Here is a 27,052-nt window from a genome sequence, read left to right as displayed (position 1 = left end):
GCCCTGTGCGCTTTACCCTCTCTCGTTGACATCGCTCGGTCTTCAACCCCGGCTGCGCCCTGTGCGCTTTACCCTCTCTCTTACCCTGTCGACACTGCTCGGCCTTTTTCTGTGCCATCGGTCAGCTCCAGCCGCCGCTGTCCAGGAAGGGTCTGCGCCGTACCTGCTGCCAGCCCGCTGCGCTGGATCGTCGCGACTGGAGAACCAAGCCCAGCTCTCCACAGCCTCCTCTGCGATGTTCAAGTCCTCTCTGGATGGTCGACGCCCGCACTTCTGGACTCGGCCTTCCCCTTTCACTGCTCTCCAGGAGCGAATCCCTGGGAGGTGATGCAGAGTTGCAGGTAGGTTTGAATCCACTCGTCGCCAATGTTAAATCCGTGAATCTTGATGTATGGTGTCCTTCAATAAATAGACAGAGACTGCAGAGGAACAATCAACAGGTGTTTACTGGATGAGGGTTACTCTAAACTAACAGTACAGATCCCTACTCAGGGTTTATATACAGGTGTGGTCACTGCCGGTACTACAGTATACAGGAGCTGTCAAAAAGTAGTTCTCCCCTTAAAGGTACACTACAAAAACGTTTCATAATTTTAAAGATCTCTATTAGGTCACCCTTCAGCCTTCTTTTTTCAAGAGAAAAGAGACCCAGCCTGTTCATCCTTTCCTGATATGTATACCCTCGTATTTCTGGTATCATCCTTGTAAATCTTCTCTGCACCCTCTCCAGTGCCTCTATATACTTTTTATAATACGGCGACCAGAACTGTACGCAGTACTCTAAGTGTGGTCTAACCAAGGTTCGATACAGGTTTAGTAGGGGCCGCTCCCTCCGCGACACCCTAGTCCACTCCTCTACCACCCCCAGCACCCCTTCCCCTTCGCCCGGCACCTTCCCGTGCAAGCGCAGGAGATGCAGCACCTGCCCTTATACCTCCCCCCTTCCCAGTGTCCAGGGCCCCAAACACCCCTTCCAGGTGAAACAGCGATTTACTTGTACTTCTTGCAATTTAGTATACCGTATTCGCTGCTCACGATGTGGTCTCCTCTACATTGGGGAGACCAAACACAGATTGGGTGACCGCTTTGTGGAACACCTCCGTTCAGTCCGTAAGGGGGACCCCGAGCTCCCGGTCGCCTGTCACTTTAATTCTCCGCTCCATTCCCACTCAGACCTCACCGTCCGCGGCCTCTTGCATTGTTCCACTGAAGCTCAGCATAAGCTCGAGGAACAGCACCTCATCTTTCGTTTAGGCACTTTACAGCCTTCTGGACTCAACATCGAGTTCAACAATTTCAGACCATAACCTCGGCCCCTATCATATATATATTTTCTTTTTTTTATCCACACTTTTTGTTTGGCCTTTTTTCTTCCCTCCCACATGGCAGCTGTCCTTCGTTCTGCCAGCACAATTCACACCCCATCTAGAGCCATTAAATATATTTAAGAGGGAATTAGATATATTTCTACGGGCAAAAGGGGTTAAGGGTTACGGAGAGAAGGCGGGGACGGGATACTGAATTAAAGGATCAGCCATGATCGAAGGGCCGAATGGCCTACTCCTGCTCCTATCTTCTATGTATCTATGTATCCTTTGTTACTTAACCTGTCCCATTACCACCTCCTCTCGCCTTGAATATCTCTTAATGTCTCTCAATGTCTCTTAATCTCTCCTGCTTTCTATCCTATCACTGACCTTCCCTTTTGTTCTTTCAGCCCCTCCCCCTTTTCCCAGCCCCTAAACTTGCTTTCCATTTCCTGCTTTTTTCTCAGTTCTGACGAAAGGTCTTCGACCTGAAACGTTAACTCTGTTTCTCTCTCCACGGATGCTGCCTGACCTGCTGAGTTTTTCCAATGTTTTCTGTTGTTATTTTGGATTTCCAGCATCCGCAGTATTTTGCTATTGTTTTAGCATAACTTCCCTACTTTTCAATTCTATCTCTCTCGAAATAAACCCTAGTGCTTGGTTTGCTTTTTTTATGGCCTTGCTAACCTGTGTCGCAACTTTTAGTGATTTGTGTATTTGTACTCCGAGATCCCTTTGTTCCTCTACCCCACCCAGACTCGCACCCTCCAAGTGATAAGTGACCTCCCTAGTCGTCCTACCAAAATGTAATACCTCACATTTGTCTGCGTTGAACTTCATTTGCCCATTCTGCAAGTTTATTAATGTCCTGCTGTAACTTGTTGCAGTCCTCCTCAGTATTGACTATCTCCCCCAATTTTGTATCATCTGCAAATTTAGAAATTGTGTTTTTGATTCTAAAGTCCAAATTGTTGATGTAAATTGTGAACAGCAGTGGTCCCAGCACTGATCCTTGTGGAACACCACTACCCACCTTCTGCCACTGTGAATCGCTACCCTTTACTCCCACTCTCTGCTTTCTGTCTTGAAGCCAGCCAGCAATCCATTCTGCTACTTGTCCCCTGACTCCGCATTCTCTGACCTTGTTCATTAGTCTATTATGTGGTAACTTAGCGAAGGTCTTTTGAAAATCCAGATAAATGACATCTACTGCATTACCCTTGTCTACTCTCTCTGTTACCTCTTCAAAAAATTCAATAAGGTTGGTCAAACAAGACTGTCCCTTTTGAAATCCATGCTATTCATTATTATACTTTTCATTTCTAGATGTTCTTCTATTCTCTCCTTTAGCAGGGATTCCATTATTTTTCCTACCACTGATGTTAAGCTGACTGGTCTATAATTCCCTGGACATGTTCTATCTCCCTTCATAAATATCGGTATTACGTTACCTATCCACCAGTCCTCTGACACTACACCTTTTTCTAATGAATTATTAAATACGTGCAGTAATGCCTCTGCTATCTCTTCCCTAGATTCTTTTAAAATGCGTGGATGCAATCCATCCGGACCAGGGGTTTTATCCTCTTTGAGTTTGATTAGTTTATTTAATATATCCTTTTTTATTTTAAATGCACTTATCTCATTACTCATCTCATCATCCAATGTCATGTCCACCTGTTCTATCTCCCTGGTAAACACCGAAGCGAAATAATGATTTAATATTTCTGCCATCTCCTTATCGTTACCTGTGATATTGTCCTGTCTATCCCTTAATGGCCCGAGTCCCATCCCAACCTTCCTTTTTTTATTGATGTGCCTGTAAAATATTTTACTATTTTGTTTTATGTTCCTTGACAATTTAATTTCATAGTTCCTCTTTGCCTCCCTAATTGTTTTTTTGACTTCTCTCCTAATCCCTTCGTATTCTCTCTTGTCATGCACTCCCCTGCTGTCTATGTACTTAATGTTTGCCTCTTTCCTTACCCTCAATTGTTCCCTTATGTCTTTATTCATCCATGAAGTCTCATTAGTGTTTAGTCTGTTCTTTCCTTTTAGCGGAATATATTGTTCCTGCACTCTGTTGAACACCATTTTAAATGTTTCCCATTGTCGTTCTACATCGTTGTTTGCCAATATTGTTGTCCATTTTATTTTCCCAAATTCTATCTCAGCCCCTCAAAATCAGCTTTTCTCCAATCTATTAACCTGTTTTTTGTCATACTTACGTCCTTCTCTATTATCATCTTAAAGTGTATTATATTATGGTCACTATTGCCTATATGTTCCCCTACTTTTACTTCTCTTATCTGCTCTGGCTCATTCCCCATTACTAGATCCAATAGCAAATCCTCCCTTGTTGGGCTTTTTACATATTGGGTTAGAAAGGAGTCCTGTAGACATTGTAGGAAATCCATTCCCTTATCCTCTTTACCTCCCTCTTCTGTCCAATTAATATCGGGGTAGTTGAAATCCCCCATGATTGTTATTCTATGTTTTTTTACTAATTTCTCTAATTTGTCTGTATAGTTCTTCTTCCACCTGTCTTCCACTATTAGGTGGTCTGTGGACTATGCCTATTAGTGTGATTGATCCTTTATTATCTTTTATGTCTATCCATATGGATTCTATTTTTGTCTTGCTGATAGCTGCGTCACTTTTTTCTACTGCCATTGTGTTATCCCTAATCAGTGCAGCTACTCCACCTCCCCTTTTCCCCTCTCTATCTTTTCTAAATATGTTATACCCTGCAATGTTTAATTCCCAGTCTTGATTTTTCTGTAGCCATGTCTCAGTAGTCCCTCCTATGTCTGGTTCCTCCCAACACATAATCGTGCCTCCAGCTCCCCTGTTTTATTACAGACACTGTGTGCATTGCTGTACAGACAGTTTAACTCATTTTAATAGGATTTCCTCTCGCTTTATGTTTAACCATCTTTTTAGACTCTTGTTCTATAACTCTATTTGTTCCCTTGCCATCAATGCCCTCCCTTACTTTATTCTTTCCTATGCTCGCTTTTCCTGTGTTGTTTATATTTAGGCTGGTTACATTTCTTGTAGATCCCTCCCCCCTTCTTATTAGTTTAAAGCCTTTGCCACCTCCCTATTTACCCTTTCTGCAAGGACACGGGTCCCATCCTGGTTCAGGTGGAGCCCGTCCCAGCTCCTTCCTGTCCCAGAACTGGTGCCAGTGTCCCATGAAAAGGAATCCCTCTTTCCTACATCAGCCCTTTAGCCACGTGTTAATTTTCCTGATCTGTCTGTTTCTATGCCAATTTGCATGTGGCTCGGGTAATAATCCAGAGATTATTACCCTCGAGGTCCTGCTTTTTAATATAGAGCCTAACTCCTGAAACTCTTCCAGCAGGACCTCCTCCTCTTTTCCAAGTGACAATTAATTTTATCCTGGATTATTGTCTCTAAACGTTCCCCCACCACCGACGTTAGGCTGACTGGCCTGTAATTGCCGGGTTTATCCCTCTCCCCTTTGTTGAACAGGGGTGTAGCATTTGCCCCTGTGGCCAGAGACGCTGCAATTTCCACCCTTACTTCCCTCAGTAACCTCGGACACATCCCATCCGGACCGGGTGACTTTCTACTTTGAGGACTGCCAACCTTGTAAGTGCCTCCTCTTTATCTATTTTTATCTTGCCCTATATCGCTATTGCCTCCTCCTTTACTGCTACATTGGCAGCTTCCTCTTCTCTAGTGAAGGCAGATGCAAAGTTCTCATTTAGTACCTCAGACACGCCCTCTGCTCCACAAGAATATCTGCTTTTTAGTCCCAATATGCCCCCACCCTTCCTTTGACTACCCTTTTACTATTTATGTTTATGAAAGACTTTTGGGTTCCCTTTTGTTACCCGCTAACTTATTCTCAGATACCCTATTTGCCACTCATTTCTTTTTTCAGTTCTCCTCCGTACTTTCTGCATTCAGCTTTGTTCTCTAATGAATTATGAACCTAACATTTATCATAAGCCTATTGCTGTTTCATTTTAATCTCTATTGCTAGTCATCCAGGGAGCTCTAGCTTTGGATGCCCTTCCTTTCCCTCTCATGGGAATGTGTCTAGTCTGTCGCCGAACTATCTCCTCTGGCCTGCTCCCATTGCTCATTTACTATTTAACCCACCACTGTCTGATTCCAATCCACCTGGGCCAGATCCCTTTTCAACTCACTGACATTAGCCCTCCTCCAATTGAGTATTTTCACCTGATTTTTCCTTGTCCTTTTCAATAACTACACCAAACCTCATGATATTGTGATCACTGTTTCCCAAATGCTCCCCCCCACTAAAACATGCTCCACTTCATTTCCCACAACTAGACCCAGGACTGCGTCCTTCCTCATTGAGCTGGAAGCATACTGATTGAGAAAGTTCTCTTATACACATTTCAGGAATTCCTCCCCTTATTTACCCTTTACAATGTTTTCCCAGTCTACATAAGGATAATGGAAGTCCCCCATTATCACTAAAGTTCTTGCATCTTTCTGTAATTTGCCTGCTCCTCTATCTCCTTCCCACTATTTAGTGGCCTATAGTATTTACCCAGCAGCCTAATAGTTCCTCCAGTGTTCCTTAATTCTAACCAAATAGATTCTTTCTTTGACCGCTCCCCCCACCAAGTGCATCATCCCTTTCTATTGCTGTAACAGCATCTTTGATCAATACTGTCACCACCCCCACTTTTTTCCATTCTGTATCTTTCCTGAATACATTGTAGCCAGGAATACCAAGTGCCCATTCCTTCTGGGTCTCGGATTCTGTCACTATATCATAGTCCCATGTGGCTCCTTGCACCTGCAGCTCTCCACCTTTATGTACCATGCTCCGTGCATTTATACACATGCACTCCAAACCCATCTCAATCTACCTCGCATTTCCGCTGATCGCTCCTGTTTCTTTATTCCAATGCTGTTTGTCTGTCCTCTGTACACCTTGCATCTCCACTCCAATGTTTGATTCTGGTACACCTTCCCCTACCAGACGTGCAAAAATAGGGCAGTAATAGTAGGGGATTTCAACTTCCCTAATATTAACTGGGATAAAATTAGTGTGAAAGGTATAGAGGGAGCAGAATTCTTTTAATCCATTCAGGAGAACTTTTTTAGCCAGTACGTAGCAAGCCCAACAAGAGGGGGCGGCCTGGACCTAGTTTTCAGGAATGAAGCTGGGCAGGTGGAAAGGGTATCAGTGGGAGAGCATTTTAGTGGGAGTGATCATAATTCAGTTAGATTTAGCGTAGTTATGGAAAAGGACAAGGATAGACCAGGAATAAAAGTTCTCAATTGGGGAAAAGCCAATTTTACTAAACTGAGATGTGATTTAGCCAAAGTGGCCTACCCCTGAGGTCCCCACCATCACAGAAGCCAGTCTTCAGCCAATTCGATTCACTCCACGTGATATTAAGAAACGGCTGAGCGCACTGGATACAGCAAAGGCTGCGGGCCCCGACAACATCCCGGCTATCGTGCTGAAGACTTGTGCTTCAGAACTAGCTGCGCCTCTAGCCAAGCTGTTCCAGTTCAGCTACAACACTGGCATCTATCCGACATGTGGGAAACTGCCTCAGGTATGTCCTGTCCACAAAAAGCAGGACAAATCCAACCCAGCCAATTACCGCCCCATCAGTCTACTCTCAATCATCAGCAAAGTGATGGAAGGTGTCATCGACAGTGCTGTCAAGCGGCACTTACTCACCAGTAACCTGCTCACGGATACCCAGTTTGGGTTCCACCAAGACCACTCGGCTCCCGACCTCATTACAGCCTTGGGCGAAACATGGACAAAGGAGCTGAATTTCAGAGGTGAGGTGAGGTGAGAGTGACTGCCCTTGACATCAAGGCAGCATTTGACCGAGTGTGGCATCAAGGAGCCCTAGTAAAACTGAAGTCAATGGGAATCGGGGGGGAAAACATTGGCTGGAGTCATACCTAGCGCAAAGGAAGATGGTTGTGGTGGTTGAAGGTCAATCATCACAGCCCCAGGACATTGCTGCAGGAGTTCCTCAGGGCAGTGTCCTAGGCCCAACCATCTTCAGCTGCTTCATCAATGACCTTCCCTCCAGAAATGGGGATGTTCGCTGATGGCTGCACAGTGTTCAGCGCCATTCACAACTCCTCAGATAATGAAGCAGTCCATGCCCGCATGCAACAAGACCTGGACGACGTTCAGGCTTGGGCTGATAAGTGGCAGGTAACATTCGTGCTACAGAAGTGCCAGGCAATGGCTATCTCCAACAAGCGAGAGTCTAACCACCTCCCCTTGACATTCAACGGTATTACCATCGCCGAATCCCCCACCATCAACATCCTGGGGGTCACCATTGACCAGAAACTTAACTGGACCAGCTGCATAAATACTGTGGCAACAAGAGCAGGTCAGAGGCTGGGTATTCTGCAGCGAGTGTCTCACCTCCTGACTCCCCAAAGCCTTTCCACCATCTACAAGGCACAAGTAAGGAGTGTGATGGAATACTCTCCACTTGCCTGGATGAGTGCAGCTCCAACAACACTCAAGAAGCTCGACACCATCCAGGACAAAGCAGCCTGCTGATCGGCACCCCATCCACCACCTTAAACATTCACTCCCTCCACCACCGGCGTACCGTGGCTGCAGTGTGTACCATCTACAAGATGCACTGCAGCAACTCGCCAAGGCTTCTTCGGCAGCACCTCCCAAACCCGCGACCTCTTCCACCTAGAAGGACAAGATCAGCAAGCACATGGGAACACCACCACCTCCAAGTTCCCCTCCAAGTTACACACCATCCTGACTTAGAAGTATATCGCCGATCCTTCATCGTCGCTGGGTCAAAATCCTGGAACTCCCTTCCTAACAGCACTGTGGGAGCACCTTCACCACACGGACTGCAGCGGTTCAAGAAGGCGGCTCACCACCACCTTCTCGAGGGCGGTTAGGGATGGGCAATAAATGCTGGCCTTGCCAGTGACGCCCACATCCCGTAAACGAATAAAAAAAAACTTGAAGGTAAATCAGTGTCAGAGCAGTGGGAAGCATTCAAGGAGGAGATAGTGAGGGTTCAGAGCAAGCAGGTTCCCTTAAAGAAAAAGGGTGGGACTAACAAATCTAGAGCTCCCTGGATGTCAAGGGTCATACAGGGAGGGATAAAGAAAAAAAGGGAAGCTTATGACAGATACCGAGGGCTCAATATTGCAGAAAGCCGAGAGGAGTATAGAAAGTGCAGGGGTGAAATTAAAAAGGAAATTAGGAAAGCAAAGAGAGGGCATGAAAAAATATTGGCAAGTAAAATCAAGGAAAACCCAAAGGTGTTTTATAAATACATTAAAGGCAAGAGGATAACTTAAGAGTAGGGTCTATTAGGGACCATAAAGGCAACCTGTGTGTGGAGGCAGAAGACATGGATATGGTTCTAAATGAATACTTTGCATCTGTCTTCACAAAAGAGAGGGTCGATGCAGAAATTGCAATCAGGGAGGAGGAGTGCGAAATATTAGATGAAATAAGCACAGTGAGAGAGGAAGTATTAAGGAGTTTAACATCTTTGAAAGTGGATAAATCCCCAGGCCTGGATGAAATGTATCCCAGACTGTTGAGAAGTAAGAGAGAAAATAGCAGAGGCTCTGGCCATTTTCCAATCCTCTTTGGCTACAGGTGTGGTGCCGGAGGACTGCTAATGTGGTGCCGTTGTTTAAAAAGGGAGAAAGGGATAGACTGAGTAATTACAGGCCAGTCAGCCTAACCTCAGTGGTGGGAAAATTATTGAAAAAAATTCTGAGGGGCAGGACAAATCTTCACTTAGAAAGACACGGATTAATCAGGAACAATCAGCATGGATTTGTTAAAGGAAGGTCGTGTGTGACTAACTTGGTTGTATTTTTTGAGGTAACAAGGAGGGTCGATGAGGGTAGTGTGTTTGATGTAGTCTACAGGAAACTTTGTGATATCCGGCACCGACGGGACCGAGCTGTTGCCGTCCCATCAAAACTGCCGGACAAACCAGCGCTAATGTTGAAACATACGGAGATTTTGAGCTCCGTATCTGGCAACAAACCCTGTTGCTTAGCAACAGCTTCTAAACAGTCGGCTGTACCTTGCAAGCGTCTCTGTAGCTTAGCAACAGCTTCAGCGAGACCTTGCAGAGCCTGACTGGTGAAAAAAAAGCAACGAAAAGAAAAAAAACCTAACGAAACGGCTCCTGATTTTTGCCGGTGGCTCGAGCATTCCAGACAGTTAACCTCCGGATAAACCAAAGTTTCCTGCATATGGATTTTAGCAAGGCTTTTGATAAGGCCCGCATGGCAGACTGGTCATGAAAGTAAAAGCCCATGGGAATCCAAGGCAAAGTAGCAAGTTGGATCCGAAATTGGCTCAGAGGCAGGAAACAAAGGGCAATGGTCGAAGGGTGTTTCTGTGACTGGAAGGCTGTTTCCAGTGGGGTTCCGCAGGGCTCAGTACTGGGCCCTTTGCTTTTTGTGGCATATCTCAATCATACTTCCTACATTCAAGTCCAAATCATTAAGAAATTTGCAGATGATACAAAAATTGGCCGTGTGATGGATGAAGAAAGCAGCTATAGATTGCAGGAAGACATTAATGGACTGGTCAGGTGGGCAGAACAGTGGCAAATGCAATTCAATCCAGAGAAGTGAGGTAATGCATTTGGGGAGGGCTAACAAGGCAAGGCAATACACTATAAATGGTAGGACACTGAAGTGCAGAGGATCAGAGGGATCTTGGAGTGCATGTCCACAGGGCCCTGAAGGTAGCAGGCCATGTAGATAAGGTGGTTAAGGCAGCATTCGGGATACTTGCCTTTATTAGCCAAGGCATTGAATATAAGAGCTGGGGGGGGGGGGGGGGGGGGTATGCTTGAACTGTATAAAACACTAGTTAGGCCGCAGCTAGAATACTACGTGCAGTTCTGGTCACATTACAGAAAGGATGTGATTGCACTAGAGAGGGTACAAAGGAGATTTATGAGGATGTTGCCTGGGCTGGGGAATTTTAGCTATAAGGATAGACTGGGGTTGTTTTCTTTGGAACAGAGGAGGCCGAGAGGAGACCTAATTGAGATGCATAAAATTATGAGGGGCCTAGATAAGAGTGGATATTTCCCTTAGCAGAGGGGTCGATAACCAGGGGACATAAGATTTAAAGTAATTGGTAGGACGTTTAATGGGGATTTGAGGAGAAATGTTTTCACCCAGAGGGTGGTGTGGGTCTGGAACTCACTGCCTGAAATACTATTTTTGTATCATCTGTAAATTTCTTAATATCACATTTAAAAAGTACTTGGATATGCACTTTTAAGTGCCGTAACCTATAAGGATACGGACCAAGGGCAGCACGGTGGCATAGTGGTTAGCACTGTTGCCTCACAGCGCCAGGGACCCGGGTTCGAATCCGGCCTCGGGCGACTGTCTGTGTGGAGTTTGCACATTCTTCCCGTGTTTGCGTGGGTTTCCTCCGGGTGCTCCGGTTTCCTCCCACAGTCCAAAGATGTACAGGTTAGGTTGATTGGCTATGATAAATTGACCCTTAGTGTTAGGGGGATTAAATACGTGGGGTTACAGGGATAGGGTGGGATATGTGTTGGTGTAGGGGTTACGGGGATCGGGTGGGATATGTGTCGGTGCAGGCTCGATGGGCCGAAATGGCCTCTATCTGCACTGTGGGGTTTCTGTGATTCTGTGAAGTGCTGGAAAGTGGGATTAGGGTGGATAGCTCTGTCAGCTGGCACAGACAAGATGGGCCGAATGGTCTCCCGTGCTGTAAATTTCTATTCTACGATATATGATTAGTTTAAACCCATCACAGACTGCAGCAAACATTGAGCATGTGCACCATCAGGTTCATTTTTGTTTGTGCCAGAAAGTCCCCGAGATCCACACTACAGGGTGCGGCAATTGTGACGGGAGCACAAAATGGCTTGTCTTTCAAATGCTGAAGTGGAGAACATTCTGGCCTATCAATGGCCCAGCCCTGACGAGCAGTGAGAACAGGCCACTGGTTGCCCTAGAGCATCCAGAGGGAAGCTAACCCGATGCCTACAGACAATGCTGCCTAGGGGTAGTGTGGAGATGAGGAATAGGAGGCAGCAGGTAACCTGGATGTTGCAACACAAAAACTCCACCGACACTTGGCAGTAGGGGTGAGAATTGAGGGATTGGGAAGACATGGCTGGTCAGTGGAGGGGTTCAGGGTTTGTTTTCTACCCTCCAGCGTAATTGTAAAATAGGATTTGGCCAGACTTGCAGTATTGTTCAATGTGGTCAATCCAGGTCTGGCCACATTATATACCTTGTGCTCTGGTCTGCAAGTGAGAAGTTGGTGTCGTACAATGGGGATTCTGGAGTAGGCATGGGTGTCAAAACTGAAGGTGAGGCATGTGGAAGAGCAAACACGAGGCAGAATATTTCAGCAAGGCGACAGCATCTTGAAAGGGGGGGGGGGGGGTTGGTGAAGAGTTTGGCAATTTGAAGGTGCCAGTTTAATAACATGGAGCTGACTGGCAGACCCCTCTCCATAGCACATTTCAACAGGGGGGATGGATGGACAGCCAATGAGGGGAAGTCACCGCTGATTATCCAGGAATGTCAATACTCAATCCAGACGAGGTCATGCATGGGACAGGTCTTGATTACAAGACAACTTACAGGATGACATTTAGGGACTATGCAATTTGTAGGTGAATGCAGCTGGAATTTGCAATACTAAAATGGGTCCTCCTCCTCCCGGCCCCAGAAGCTGCATTCTGTACTTAACAGCAGGCAGCCACATTAAGTTGTCACGCCAGTTATAATAACTGCACGTAACAGAATTCAAGAAACTACTGCAGAAATTGTTGTGTAACCAAAGTTTATTTCCAAGAAAGTCACAAAACAGCGTACAAATGGTGCAGGGTGAAGTAAGGAACAGGATCACAAAGGGAAAAAATGTATTCCTCCAACTTCTCCTCCTCATAATATCACCAGTGGGCAAGATACAGTCAGGGCAGCATGTCACACCCTATATTTACAATGCAGTCATCGAGGAGAAAAGGACTCAACATAAAGCATATCCAGCACAGGAAACAGCAGCTCCCTTCAATCTGTGGACATGAGCACACAACTCAAAGATCTACCCAGCACTCCTGACATCTTGAAGCCAATGGCCAGTATGAGAATTTCATGCAGGAAAAGTGAATAGGTTGGTAGCAAGAAATGTCACTTTCCAGAATGTCTAAATTCAATTCTTCCTCTATCATGGTAAGAGCTAGCAAGCCACCAATCATTTTCAAAGCCTGTAAGACTCCACACCCCTGGCCTTCCAAGATAATATTGTCATTTCTATTGAATGTCAAAGAACACGTCCTTCATACACAAGACGAGAATATTGCAAATACATTCCAATGCGTTCACTACATAATTCCTGTTCCAGTGATGTCCCAAAGCACTGCACATAACTGGACTCTACCACAAACTAACAAGTGAGGGATTTACAAATAGCAACACCACAGTTTGTGTGTCTGCTTGCAAGTATTTTTAGAAAACACACATGAAAAACTATTAAATACAAAGAAACCATCACTCAGCACATAACCCACAGATGGCATGGCACAGGTTAAACAGCACACTGCCACAAAGTTGTGTTAAAAAGTCTACGAGGCTTAGAATGGTTGCCTGCCAATAATCGAGAAATGAATTAAAACCGCTGCTGGTCAGGTCTGCTGGGTGGGCGGGGAGAATCGTTCCCATCAGATCGGCTGGAGATGGACAAGCTTATGGAATCCAGCAACAGATGGAGATGAACCCTCAACAGACAATGCAGTAGGTAAGCAATCAATCAGTGGTCTGCCCACAATACAATCCCACCTTTATAAAACCCTCAACTCTGCCCATAATTCACAGGTTTGACAATTTCTGCATTTGAAAATCTTATCACTGGTTACATTATAGAATAACATGAAAAGAAAAACAATGAACGGCTAAAATAGGGTAAAAAATGCAATGAACTACACGTCTTAAGAGTCTATTAAACAAATGCAAAACACATTCTTAACAACTCCGACAGTCTGTACATGGATCTTCACAAAGGCCACGATGCTTCAGATTCACTTCCTATCGTTTGACCTGGAGCGGCTACAACAGAGAAGAAAGGTTTAGAACACACAGCCCATCGTACTTTTCGGCTTGCACACTGCCAGAGCACCCTGACCCACTTTACAAATCAATTGAAATTCTCCCTTCAGCTCCACCCTGTCCACATGGAATACCCTCTGGCTTTTACAAGCATTTATTAAAATTACATTGAGAATCCCAATGAATTTTCAATATCCCAAAATGCCCACTATTCCTGGATACTAATCAGAAGTATGCAGTTATCCCAATACAGGCTGTCAGAATTAACACACAGTGCCCCTACAGCACAGTTATGGTCAGATACTAAACTCATGTTCTGTAGCATTAAAAAGGAATCTAGAGCCACCCAAACGGGAATAGTACCTCGCTGCAGTGAAAACCCCAAGATAATACACAAGTTGAAAGAACCAACCCTCCTTTACTCTATCTAGCATTAGTATTTTTGTAGCGCTAATCTACTCAAGTTTCCCACCAGTATAAGTGTCTATTCCAACTTACCTGCGAGACCTGGAGAACGAGCGAGATTGTTTGTGGTTCCTCTCCCTGGAGAGGGACCTCTCTCTCCTACGATCCCTCGAGAGGGACCTACAATAAAGCCAAACATGTTGTTAGATCACGAGGTCTACTACGACCAATTTTGACAAACATCCCACCTCTACTCAGCATCCAACATGCATTCAATAGACACAATGCTCCGCCATAAAGGAGCAGTGCTCCCCCTACATACTCACCACCCCCAAACTCTTTCTACACTGGGATAGGGACCCAAAATTCAAGTGACAAGCAATGAAGACACTGCAGATGTTTTACCCCAAAACATTTTAAACGGCAGATGCAGCAAGGGAAGAAGTGATACTGCACACAAATTACCGGCTACTCCTGTTAATTCAAGTCATCCCACAAAAAACTTTGAACTATCCAATAATTTAAATAATCTAAACTGTTATTTCATTATTTTTTGAGGCTCTAGAAAAAGAGTTACAGAGCAAGAGCCAATGAGATGAGTCAATCCCAGCCCAGTGAGGATGCAGTGACAAGGAGCAGCATGCCGGATAGTGTGACCGAAACTTGTCACATCAGTGAGGCAGCAGGAACAAGAGAGATCGAAAGGTTCGAGAATGATCCAAGACAAGCCTTCCCTTCCCATCAGCTAGTACTGTTCATTTAGGCTCAGTCTCGAGCAGTGGGATCCGTACCTGCTCCGACTCCTGCTGAAGCTCCTCCGGCGAGGTGGTGATCTAGAAGCGAGAAGGGAGACCAGTTAGGAAGTGAACTGACTGCAGTTCCTGCACAATGAGCGGTGCGAAGTACCATCCTACTCGACCACACCTGGTCCCAATAACCCCGGCTCACTAGTAAAGGTCATTAAACGCTGTAACATATGTACCCAAGGTTTGACAAACCGCCTGCACAAAAACCTGACTTTTAAGATTAAAATTTATCTATACAGCATGACATTTCAATGAAGCTTCAAGATGAGCGAACACCATTGCAGGGTTCTCCTTACTGGGCCTATAACCTGGAGTCTATTCCAAGTGTAGCAAGAGGACTTCAAATCAATTTAATAACTTGCATTGCAAATAAACCCATTTACTTTACACAGGAAAATACTAGCGGTCATTAAAAAATATATTTAAAACTCAATTTGGAAAAACCGGGAAGCGAATGGAGACCAGGGTCGACTCATACCATTATACTGCACCAAGGGACAGTAAGCCAGCAACAGGGAGGAAATCCAACTGCAAATTTACACCTTTGCTGATTTAACAAGGGAATAGGCCGGCTGACCTCTGGACCCCTCAGCTCTTGGTGGGCCCGTACAAGGTGAAGCATGCACTCCAGAAAACCCTGCATTGGTGTAATAACGTAGCCTCGATAAACAGAATGCTTAAAAGATCCTTGCTACAGTGGAACGCATTGACTGTACACACCATGTTCCAGCAATTAGAGGAACCTACAGGTTAACAGCAGGGATGGAAAATGTTTAGAGTGGGGTCTACTGGTTAGGGACCAAACTGTGTAAAAAGTATTCAGGTCCTTAAAGCATGTTACAAGTATCTGCAGCAATGCAGCTTGCACTTATTGCCAGCAGAGGCCCCCAGTGAGCTACAGGAAAGCTCAAATGGTAGAACAATTCACCATTTTAGTTTGCTCGACAGGCTCCCAAATATTAGGGACAAATGTCCCTGCACGGGTGATTGACCCGTGAGATTTCCATCCCTGGGTGCAGCTTTAGTAACTGAAGGTGCACGAAACAGTACTATCTTAGCACAGCTTTTTAATTTATATACACAGCTGTCACAATTCAATACATCGCACATACTTAAACCACATGGAAAAGTGTTCTGTTAACGCTGAATTGTTTGGTTTAACTGGCTTTAATTCCAAATTCAAAGGCTCACTGCAGTGTCTGCAGGCCTGACTTCTGGATTCTCAATAACTTGCACATTAATCTGCTTCCCTGACTTGAGGACATGATGTACCCAGTAGTGGCTTATCAACACAACTGTTAATTCGGAAGGCAAAAGACAACCCAGCCAATGTTGCACTAAAGTGGGGCTGCTGGAAGCTGAGAAGCCGATAGAGAACACCTTCACCCAGCAAAATATCAAACCCCCCCCCCCCCCCCCCAATTATCGATTGCAACATGGAAAAAACTTGGAAAGTGCTGCATGCATTTTTACACTGCTTTATATGCCCCCCACCCCTTATCAGTGATCGACAGCGTTGTGCAGAATCAGCACTGAGCCGCTGTCTGATCAAGCCACCACTGTACACCGTCCTCATAGTGGAAAAAATCCAGGGCTGGGTTTTTAAAAAAGGAAGAGAAGGCAATTAGGACGTTAATGTCACCAAGATGTCTACTGCTGGACAGCTGGCACTGCATGGCCGCTGCCAGTTCAATGGGGCTCAGACACCACATTTACTTCATGGGCAGCCAGGTGCCCGATTGTGATTTTTTCCACCATGCTGCATTATTTTCTGCACCAAGGACTATCCACTCCAATTAGCCTACAATCTCTAACACGCACAGATCCCCGCTACACTCCCATCACCGTCCAGGGCCAGGCCAGCTCTCAAGGGAACCAACGGCCTGCTTTTAACTTTGATGAACGCTCAGGTGGGTGGGGTTTGCAGTGAGCCCAGTGTGTATTTTGTACCGTGTAGCCGGAAATCCACAGAAAAGCCGATGGCTGTAGCCTGCCAATCAGCCTTTAAAACTCAAAGGGGTTTGCATGCCAAACAAAGGGGCAAAGATCTGAAGTTTCATTAAGTAATGGGAGCTGGGAGATATTAAGAGTTAAATTTTAAAAATGCGAAGCTGATTCCGTCCCTTGATTTCAGTGCCAGAGTTGAGGCAAATGGCACGTCCCTTCAGAGTTACTCTGGCCCAATTTTTAAGACATTTTTGCACTTGGGGCTGAAAACGTCAGACAGGTGACGAATGCCACGCTGAATTATGAGTGTACAATCTAATAAAGGACGTTACACAACAAAGGATTTAGATGTTATTCCAGTACACAAGTGCAAAAGTCTTGCTACTTTCTAAACGCGAGAACTTTGTTTAAAAGTAAATTTAGACTTTACACAGCCAGCCCCTAACAGAACACTATAGTCTCTTTACCTTGTCAAAAAGCTTACTCCATTATACCAGCAGTAGACTATTGTATAAAGCAGGAAAAACTTACTAGTCTTTTGGTTTTCAACAAGCTAGAAATGGAGAGGTGAGGCTGCCGGACTGACGGCCAGGTGGAATTTGCTGAAAAGGTTTGCCAGATGCGTGGTATTTGGTTGGCAGAGGGGGGTGTAGTGGTTTTTTTCCTGCTTTTTATTTAGCCGAAGGCTGCTGAGACAAATGCTGAGTGTTCGGCTGCTGTTGTGGAGACAACGAGTAAAGTAAACAGCTGATTGACCAGAATGTGCGGGCAGTTGAGGCAGCCGCTGCCGATTGGTCATGGTTGGAGAAGAGGCTGAGAAACAGCATGCTTGGGAACCAAAGGGCGGTGGTGCAACCTGACGACTGGACATGCCTTGGTCATGTGATACCGACACCAGCCAAGCTGATTGGGGCGCGCTGGTCACATGACGCTGAAAGGGCTAGTTGACTGGCTAATGTAGATTCGAAGGGTGGTGAGAAGAGGCATGATGGTGACTCTGCAAGGGGGGTTCATTTTTATTAATATATAAATAAATGGATAAAAATGCATCTTTAAAAAATAGTGCAACACACAAGCTATCAGTAAAACCAATCTTGATTATCAAATCATTTAGCCATTAGTGATGAGTGACAATGCAAAACAGCAACATTTAACCTATTAACATTTTGCATCAATCGTATTGCAACTGGCCAGAATGCAGCAACATGCTATGCAATTTATAAATCTGCTAATCAGGGTTCCTTCTGAATGCAAACAATAAAGAAATGAGTGCCACTAACCTGCATGATGCTCTTCTTTGTGGAAAGCAGAATTCTTACCCCCTCAGGGGACGAGACGTGCCAACACTGCTGTGCTTGGATGTCAAGAATCCAAGTTGCATCTCAAATGTGAAGATGAGTTTGCCAGAGTTACGGCATTGAACTTAGAAACAGGAAACTTTCGGCCATGGGCTGCTCATGACAGACGGGTGCACTTGTTTTACTGCCAACTCGCCAGCAAACTCTCCCACACCGGGGAAGAGGAAAGGTCTGCTTCTCATGTTAAATTCAGAGTCAATAAAGCCACCGCAGAAGGAACCCTAGGCTGGAGTGCAATCGGCCTCGATGTACCTTCACAAGGCAACAGTGCACCCCAGAAATAATCTCAGCTCAGATTATTGCCCTCTGCAAAAGCTCTCAGCTGACAGGCTGCACTAGTAAGCTTAGTAAACCAGGGGTTCAGATAAAGCCCAGACAACGATTGGTACTCAAATTAGAAGAGAACTTAAGCCATTAACATTTTGTACAGAACAGTTTTCGAAATCACGGTACAGGTTTGGAAACATTTCTAAAGTCTTTATCTTAACCTCTGGTAACCCAAAGACCCCTCTCCCCAGCATTCCCTCGAAAGGCAAATTCATTCTCAAAACGAGTCTAGCAGATGATTTGGAATGAAGTTTCACATTAGACTTTCCATCGTTACTCAGGTACCTAAAGGGAATGCTGGGGCAGCAGGTCCATTTTTTGCAACAGTACTAAAACAGACTCTGGAGGTACAGAACTGGCCTGTAGGTTTAAAACACTCATTCTACGTGCTAAATAAGGGCAAACCACTTCACACTGACTAGATAAAGCACGTGAACAGCTGGTAAATCATTCAGATTGGGGAGTGAATTATGGTTGTCAAGAGAGGAAACAGAAAGGGTTTATTAAAAGTTTATAACTAGAGCCTTATCCTGTGCATAGGGCAGCAACTCTTCAAATACTAGATCAGGATTTTTTAAAAAGCTGTTTGGGTGAAAACATTTCCATTTTAGGTTACTTTAAAAACAGCCCATTTTGGACGATGGTCTCAATTTAATAACCCGACTGGCCAATTCTGATTCCTTGCAGCAGTATTTTAGTACCAAAGCTTAGGATAACTTACGACGCTGTAAAATGAATAAGCAAAAGTTAAAGCTCTTGGACCAGCAGTGCCCGAGAGCTGAAATGGCAACAGCCTTACCACAACACACAGGAGCGGGAGGCCACTGCGTTTACATGTGGTGCGTTTCCAGCTTACTGAAGAACCACAAAGGCTACTGGGCCTTGCAACTAGGGTTGTCATGATGTCCTTATACAAGAGCACAATCTAAGCCGATTGCAAGAGGCAACTCAATGGGAGGCCTTTCATTCAGACAGTTCAAACTGTTCGCAAGGAACAGGGGTCAACATCAAGAGCAGCAATGTGATCAGATGTACGACCATCAGTGGAAGGCTGGCATTACCGTTGGGTGCCCTTGAAAGTCAAAGCTATCAAAAGCCCAAGTTTACAGAGTTACCCGTCAACAGTGACCGCACAGCATTTACAGCCACAAGGCAGAAGTCCATGCCTAGATTACTCGCCGCTTGGACAACTCCAAATATATTAGTATAGCTTGGATACTGGGAGTTCGACTGGCATCCCAATGAAGCAGTCCTTATCCAAGTGATAACATGCCTTTTAAACAGTTATCTTCATCATGACATCCCTGCTGGCAACCCACAGAACTCCAAGTGGAGTCCATCCCTATATACATACACATTAAATGCATTGAACACATTATCAGGAAACTTCAGGCTGTTGTTCAAAACCATGTCGCCCATCACTAGTAGCCATTACATCAAGCAAACAGCTCAAATACATGAATTACACAGATGGAAAACAATTACAGCAATTTTAAAATTTGAATTTTTGCATGCACAGCTACATCAGAAGGCAAAGCCTTTGAGTGTTACCTGCGCCGGACTGGGGGGCTTCTGCGGCGATAATCCTCACGAGAACGCCTGGCCCACGCTGGAGGCGGGCCACGGTTACGAATGCGTCTCTCACCATTGGACAGTTCTACACGAACACGGCAGCCACAGAGATTCCTGAAAATTAGTACAAGTAAATGCTTCATACTCACGCAACCGCCCCTGCAAATACAAAACCACTGGCACGGGTACGGTATGTAGCTCCTGTAGATCTAGTGATCAGTCATTAAACCATTAGCAGCCTCGGTGGAAGTTACACAGCTGTACTCAATCTCTAGCTGGCCTCCCCAGCCCTCTGATTTAATCAATCCTAAAAAGGGCTTGTGTCGAAAGTTTAATCATGTCTCATACAGAATTTTTTTTTTTTTTTTTTTTTTTTTTTTTAAGATGACAATCCAGCATAATAAAAGACTAGCTTTGGGCAAATATATTCTTCACAGGACGCAACAAAAAAAATCAACAAGTAGCTGAATTCAGAGAGCAAGCCTGCTGAGGATAGGAAAGGTGGGGTCAGTGCTGCTCCCCCATTACCTATAGTCCAATGACTTACGGCAAGGAAGCCATCTTATCGCAGCTTCCAAAGGGCCCCGGTGAAAAAGAATTACTGGTCTACATGGCAGACAATTGCTGGTCTACAATGATTTGTCAGTTGGCTGCTTGGCAATCTGCTGGAGGGAGGAATCAAACTACTCAATGCAAATACAAACATGCTGTGCGATTTGTTGAAATGCATCAGACTGGCCTCTTCATAACTTGAGCCTATGCAGGACTTTCAAACAAGAGACTTCTACACACTTCAAAGAGAATCTACTTCACAGTGCTTGCTAGTCAGATACGGTACATATTTAAATATAGGCTGGTATAGAAGTTGTTAATTATTTATTATAATGTAAGCATGATATATTACTGCTACTATGCATTTAATTTACTGCTCAACTCTGGCAGTAGCCCAGAACAAATGTAGTTATTCTGCTGCCTTTCAAAGACGAGGAGGACACCCATGGAGGCAGCGGTTAAAAATACCAGCTAAAGTAGTTAAAAGGGTACTTTGTTCTGTATCCTGGGGGCTCCGCAACACCTAAACAGCAGGGCAAGCGAAACCCCTCTTGTGGATGTAGGGAGCGAAGGCTCACACACAAGAGCAGCTTGAAACATGCTCAAAAATATCTAGCGTGAAAAGGGCAAGAAAAACTATCAGCAGTACTAAAGCACATTGAAACTGGAACTTGTGTCTGGAGTGGATGTTGCAGCAACAGTTTTGCTGTACATTAACAGCTGGGGTGAATGCCAGGCTCGCCAGCACTGCAGTTGAAGCTGTCTGCAGGGTGCGCATTGCAATATAGATACAAGACCCCCATAGCGACGGCCTAGCAGCAATACTGACAAGTGCTGGTATTGTATCAATAGGGAGGCTGACTGCCAGCTCCCCAACTAACTTGGGACACCCACCATACCACTGAAGGACATTGATGCCCCCTGAACTATACTCATACCTGCCCCACAATGCTGGGCAAGGCAGAAAATCTAGTATTGAGCTCCCAACAGTAATATTTAGGGTAGTCACACCAGTACACCTTGGCTAAGGTGGTAGCTGTCTGTTAAGTAAATAAATACATTTACCTGTATTGAGGGTACCCAAGACATTTTCTACTCAAATTAATTTACGTGACAAACCGCATTGCTGTGGCCACTTGGCAATTTCTATTAGATAATATTGAGCTAGATATTCGTGTGTGTGCCCAGCAGAGAACAATGGGGGTCTGTTCAATGGTATCAGGTTCATTGAATTGTTGGATTATCTAGTACATGTGTAATGGGAACTGTTTGCTCATAAGGAAACATTGTTTGGATCCCCAGACGTTCGATGCACTGAGTCCCAGGTTAACCGGGTCTGACTAGGAATATATGTATTTATGCAGAAAAAGGTCTCCTCCATTCAAGGGCTGAAATACCAAACTTAAAAGGAAGCCAGGTTGAGGACGAACCGGCTCCCAGAGAAAAATAGTTTGGAACGACTTAGCAATGTAGTTGAAGTACTTGCACGCTTAACATTAGCAAACACAGGTGGCAATTATCCTTAATACAGACAAATGTGCAGGGGTTGCACCCTGCATATTAAAACAGGTTTACTGGGAGCAATTTCACTCCTGCAACACCAATGCTTAAGATAGGTATAGGGATTGAAATGTGGCTCATTGTACAAGCCCTAGGCAGGACAGAGGATCAGAGGGACCTTGGTGTGCATGTACATAGATCCCTGAAGGCAGCAGGACAGGTAGATAAGGTGGTTAAAAAGGCATATGGGACACTTGCCTTCATTAGCCGAGGCATAGAATATAAGAGCAGGGAGGTTATGATGGAGCTGTACAAAATGCTAGCTAGGCCACAGCTGGAATACCGTGTGCAGTTCTGGTCGCCACACTAGAAGGATATGATTGCTTTGGAGAGGGTGCAGAGGAGATTCACCAGGATGTTACCTGGGCTGCAGCGCTTCAGCTATGAAGAGAGACTGGACAGGCTGGGGTTGTTTTCCTTGGAGCAGAGAAGGCTGAGGGGGGACCTGATTGAGGTGTACAAAATTATGAGGGGCATAGATAGGGTAGACAGAAAGGAACTATTCCCCTTAGTCAATAACCAGGGGGCATAGTTTCAAGGTAAGGGGCAGGAGGTTTAGAGGGGATTTGAGGAAGAACTTTTTCACCCAGAGGGTGGTTGGAACCTGGAACTCACTGCCTGAAAGGGTGGTAGAGGCAGGAACCCTCACAACATTCAAGAAGCATTTAGATGAGCACTTGAAACGCCATAGCATACAAGGCTAGGGACCAAGTGCTGGAAAATGGGATCAGAATAGACCGGGCTTGATGGCCGGCGTGGACACGATGGGCCTCTTTCTGTGCTGTATAACTCTGACTCTATAAGTCACATCGCAATCTATGGTTGGCGTTACCACCAAAATCAGAAAATACAAAATCTTCCAGTTTTTTCACCATCGCATTTTATAGAAAAAGGGCAACATTAGACAACTCTTTACTGGCTGATTGCCCTGTATGCTTCCCAAAAGTCCAAATATTTAAAATAAGATAAATCCTAATTGTTGCACCACTGGGCGAAATTTTGGGATAATTCAATGCTGAACTGAGCTAAAAGTTCAAAGTCTTTACTGGTAATAAAAGTGGGGAAGAGCAAAGGCTAGGAAAAGAGGAGACATTGAGTATAAATGTGTTAGTTGGATTGAATTAGTGCTTTAATCAACCTACTCCATTTGGATTATATTTTGCTATAGCTTTACTCTTGCCACCAGTGTATGTTTTTAAAGACATCATCAGCAATCGCCTGTCCTGTTGCAGTAATCAGACAAGCAGCTCAAAGCTGCACTCACAAAATAGATACTAGGAAACCAAGTCACAGCTGTTGGGTGCTGCTCACCACCCAAACAGCAGGCCGCGCTCACCGCCCAAACAGCAGGCCGCGCTCACCGCCCAAACAGCAGGCCGCGCTCACCGCCCAAACAGCAGGCCGCGCTCACCGCCCAAACAGCAGGCCGCGCTCACCGCCCAAACAGCAGGCCGCGCTCACCGCCCAAACAGCAGGCCGCGCTCACCGCCCAAACAGCAGGCCGCGCTCACCGCCCAAACAGCAGGCCGCGCTCACCGCCCAAACAGCAGGCCGCGCTCACCGCCCAAACAGCAGGCCGCGCTCACCGCCCAAACAGCAGGCCGCGCTCACCGCCCAAACAGCAGGCCGCGCTCACCGCCCAAACAGCAGGCCGCGCTCACCGCCCAAACAGCAGGCCGCGCTCACCGCCCAAACAGCAGGGCGCGCTCACCGCCCAAACAGCAGGGCGCGCTCACCGCCCAAACAGCAGGCCGCGCTCACCGCCCAAACAGCAGGCCGCGCTCACCGCCCAAACAGCAGGGCGCGCTCACCGCCCAAACAGCAGGCCGCGCTCACCGCCCAAACAGCAGGCCGCGCTCACCGCCCAAACAGCAGGCCGCGCTCACTGCTCTAGGATTCAGTTTGCTGGGAAGGATGTTGCGGAAAAACGTAAAAGCTGTAAAAGAGTAGAACGGCTTGTTGGGAGCCGAGGCCACTATCGGGGAGATAAACATTTACCTTCCATCGAGCTCTCTGACCGCATCCGAAGCATCACGTGGATCTTCAAACTCAACAAAAGCAAAGCCAGGTGGGTTGCGGGCAACCCACACACTGCGGAGTGGGCCATAATATCCAAACGATCTCTCCAGTTCTGTCTTGTTCCCATTGTTTCCCAGGTTTCCAACGTACACCTTGCAGTCTAGAGGACACGAACCATGATTCATGGCTGTAACACGGGATATGACAAGTTAACGTACAACTTCTGAGCCCTCTTCTGATAATAGAATATTTTCTACACACAAGAAACACCACCCCTTTCAAGGCATTCCAGACAAACTACAGAATATGGTCATTTAATACATTAACAACAGGCAACATAATGAGCACTTCTAAATAATTCAGGTGGAATCACCAGACAGCATTGTACAGTAGTGAGATAGAGGGCATTAAAGGACATCCTTTTCTAATCCCAACATGTTCCCCAGGACACTGAACATTGCAGGAAATCTAGTATCTAGCCTCCAATATTGAGCAGGTAGGTATGACAGCAGCTCACAGTCCAGCTGATTATGTCCATCACACTACTGAGCCCTTTAAAATCACAGAAAGGGTTGAACGGAAGCAGTGTGACAGTTACTGTCCCACAGGAGGAATGCTGAAACCACTACAAGGCAAGCAATTCCAGACCAGTATCTGTGGAAATGGTCAGAAAACTAGCCAAAGTAATTGGAATACTGCTAAAAAACGAAACTTTCAGATGAGCAGGTTGGAGGCAGCCTGTTTAAATGCTGCATCACACAAACAGGCAATCAGAGCCTGGATACAAACAAGTTAAAGTTCCACCTGGACATATTCAACAGAATAGTCCATGCCTGAGAAAGCCGCAATATTAATCTGAACTGTTAAAACTATACCTAAAGTCATGAATGGTACAGTTAGTGTGAGATCCCATCCAATGGGGCACAGGCTAGTTTGCAGCATTCTTTCACATCTCATCAGGAGAAAAGATTTTAAGTTGAGGTGAAATGAATACCAACAGAACTAGATATCACAAATCTTAAAAGTATGCAAGCCTCAGCTTCACAGCTCCGGGTCAAAATATTTTTTTGTAAATGAGCTTTGAAGGATGTTAGAGGTAGAGTGCAGAAAAGCTGATAGAATCCTGCAAGTAGGTCCTGGCCCCAAATGTGACCCATTGAACAAGCAAATGTAACTCAGCTCAGGCACGGCTGGTGTCAAAGCCAGGCCGGTGGGAATTTCTCCACAGCCAGCAGGAATAAAGAGCCTCTCTTTGGGCCCCCTCTCCCCCCAGGCCAGGGATCCCTCCCTCCTCCTCCTCTCCCCGGACCCCATCCCTCTCTCTGGGCCCCCTCTCACCCCGGGCCAGGGATCCCTCCCTCCTCCTCCTCTCCCCAGGCCCCATCCCTCCCCGGGCCAGGGATCCCTCCCTCCTCCTCCTCTCCCCAGACCCCATCCCTCCCCGGGCCAGGGATCCCTCCCTCCTCCTCCTCTCCCCAGGCCCCATCCCTCCCCGGGCCAGGGATCCCTCCCTCCTCCTCCTCTCCCCGGGCCCCATCCCTCCCCGGGCCAGGGATCTCTCCCTCCTCCTCCTCTCCCCGGGCCAGGGATCCCTCCCTCCTCCCCCCGGACCCCATCCCTCTCTCTGGGCCCCCTCTCACCCCGGGCCAGGGATCCCTCCCGCCGCCTCCTCTCCCCGGACCCCATCCCTCCCCGGGCCAGGGATCCCTCCCTCCTCCTCCTCTCCCCAGACCCCATCCCTCTCTCTGGGCCCCCTCTCCCCGGGCCAGGGAGCCCTCCCTCCTCCTCCTCTCCCCGGGCCAGGGAGCCCTCCCTCCTCCTCCTCCTCTCCCCGGGCCCCCTCTCTCTCCCTAGGCGGCCTCCCTCCCTCCCCAGCTTTCTCCTCCCAGACGGGCTCTCTCTCTCCTGCCCCCCCCCCCCACCCCGGGCGGGCTCTCTCCCTCCCTCCTCCTCCTCCTCCTCGGCTCTCTCCCTCCCTCCCTCCTCTCCCTGGGCGCTCACCCTCCCTCCTCTCCCTGGGCGCTCTCCCTCCCTCCTCTCCCTGGGCGCTCTCCCTCCCTCCTCTCCCTGGGCTCTCTCCCTCCCTCCTCTCCCTGGGCTCTCTCCCTCCCTCCTCTCCCTGGGCGCACTCCCTCCCTCCTCTCCCTGGGCGCTCTCCCTCCCTCCTCTCCCTGGGCGCTCTCCCTCCCTCCTCTCCCTGGGCGCTCTCCCTCCCTCCTCTCCCTGGGCGCTCTCCCTCCCTCCTCTCCCTGGGCGCTCTCCCTCCTCCTCTCCCCAGGCGCTCTCCCTCCCTCCTCTCCCTGGGCGCTCTCCCTCTCTCCCTCCTCCTCCTCTCCCCAGGCTCAATCCCTCACCCACCCCGGGCGGGCTCGCTCGCTCCCTCCTCCCCCCAGGTTCCCTCTCTCCTCTCCCCAGGCTCTCCCTCCTCTCCCCCCAGGCTCCCTCCTCCTCTCCCTGGGCCCTCCCTCACTCCTCCCGGGCTCACTCACTCTCTCCCCAGGCTCCCTCCCTCTCGCTCTAACCCCCAGGCTCCCTCTCGCTCTCTCCCCGGGCTCCACGGGCTCCCTCTCGCTCTCTCCCCGGGCTCCCTCTCGCTCTCTCTCTCCCCGGGCTCGCGGGCTCTCTTCCTCTCTCTCACCCCGGGCTCTCTCCCTCTTCCCGGGCGCTCTCCCCCCGGGCGCCCTCTCTCTCCCCGGGCGCTCGCCCGCTCTCTCCCTCCCCGGGCGCTCGCCCGCTCTCTCCCTCCCCGGGCGCCCGCCCGCTCTCCCTCCCCCCGGGCGCCCGCTCTCTCCCCTCCCCCCCCCCCAAGCGCTCGCTCGCCCTCTCCCTCTCTCCCCGGGCGTCGCCCGCTCTCTCTCTCTGGGCGCTCGCCCGCTCTCCCTCCCCCCGGGCGCTCGCCCGCTCTCTCCCCCCCCCCCCCCCCCCCGGGCGCTCTCTCTCTCTCTCTCTCTCTCCCCGGGCGCTCGCCCGCTCTCTCTCTCTCTCTCTCTCTCCCCCTCCCCGGGCGCTCGCCCGCTCTCCCCCCGGGCGCTCGCACGCACCCCCACCCCCCCGGGCGCTCGCTCGCCCTCTCCCCGGGCGCTCGCTCGCC

At 47.5% G+C, this 27,052-nt stretch overlaps 1 protein-coding gene and 1 non-coding gene across 4 annotated transcripts; both read right to left on the bottom strand.

Annotated features, from left to right (window-relative positions):
* Nucleotides 1-12,136: 12,136 nt before the first annotated feature.
* Nucleotides 12,137-25,234, bottom strand: srsf3b (serine and arginine rich splicing factor 3b). 3 transcript variants are annotated; one of them, XM_086011721.1, is made up of 6 exons: nt 24,837-25,221; nt 23,941-24,148; nt 19,810-19,944; nt 14,612-14,653; nt 13,914-14,000; nt 12,137-13,415 (listed from the first exon to the last, which is right to left on the bottom strand). In XM_086011721.1, exons 1-6 carry the CDS (start codon nt 24,916-24,918, stop codon nt 13,388-13,390), a joined length of 582 nt encoding a protein of 193 aa, XP_085867847.1. In that variant the 5' UTR covers nt 24,919-25,221; the 3' UTR covers nt 12,137-13,387. The 3 variants fall into 3 exon arrangements, 2 of the variants coding, with proteins under 2 accessions (XP_085867847.1, XP_085867848.1); XR_015081751.1 differs by lacking the exon at nt 12,137-13,415 and adding an exon at nt 17,105-17,289 and having other exon boundaries at nt 24,837-25,234; XM_086011722.1 differs by lacking the exons at nt 12,137-13,415; nt 13,914-14,000; nt 14,612-14,653 and adding an exon at nt 17,155-17,570 and having other exon boundaries at nt 24,837-25,229.
* Nucleotides 24,490-24,623, bottom strand: LOC147105422 (small nucleolar RNA SNORA41). Its single transcript, XR_015081773.1, has one exon. It is a non-coding gene; the product is annotated as a small nucleolar RNA SNORA41 (small nucleolar RNA).
* Nucleotides 25,235-27,052: the final 1,818 nt, after the last annotated feature.

Source organism: Somniosus microcephalus, chromosome 18 (genome assembly GCF_052327205.1).
Source record: "Somniosus microcephalus isolate GS21.2 chromosome 18, FLI_Smic_1.0, whole genome shotgun sequence".
In the NCBI taxonomy this organism is placed as follows: domain Eukaryota; kingdom Metazoa; phylum Chordata; class Chondrichthyes; order Squaliformes; family Somniosidae; genus Somniosus; species Somniosus microcephalus.
This window is presented reverse-complemented; position numbering and strand designations above follow the sequence as displayed.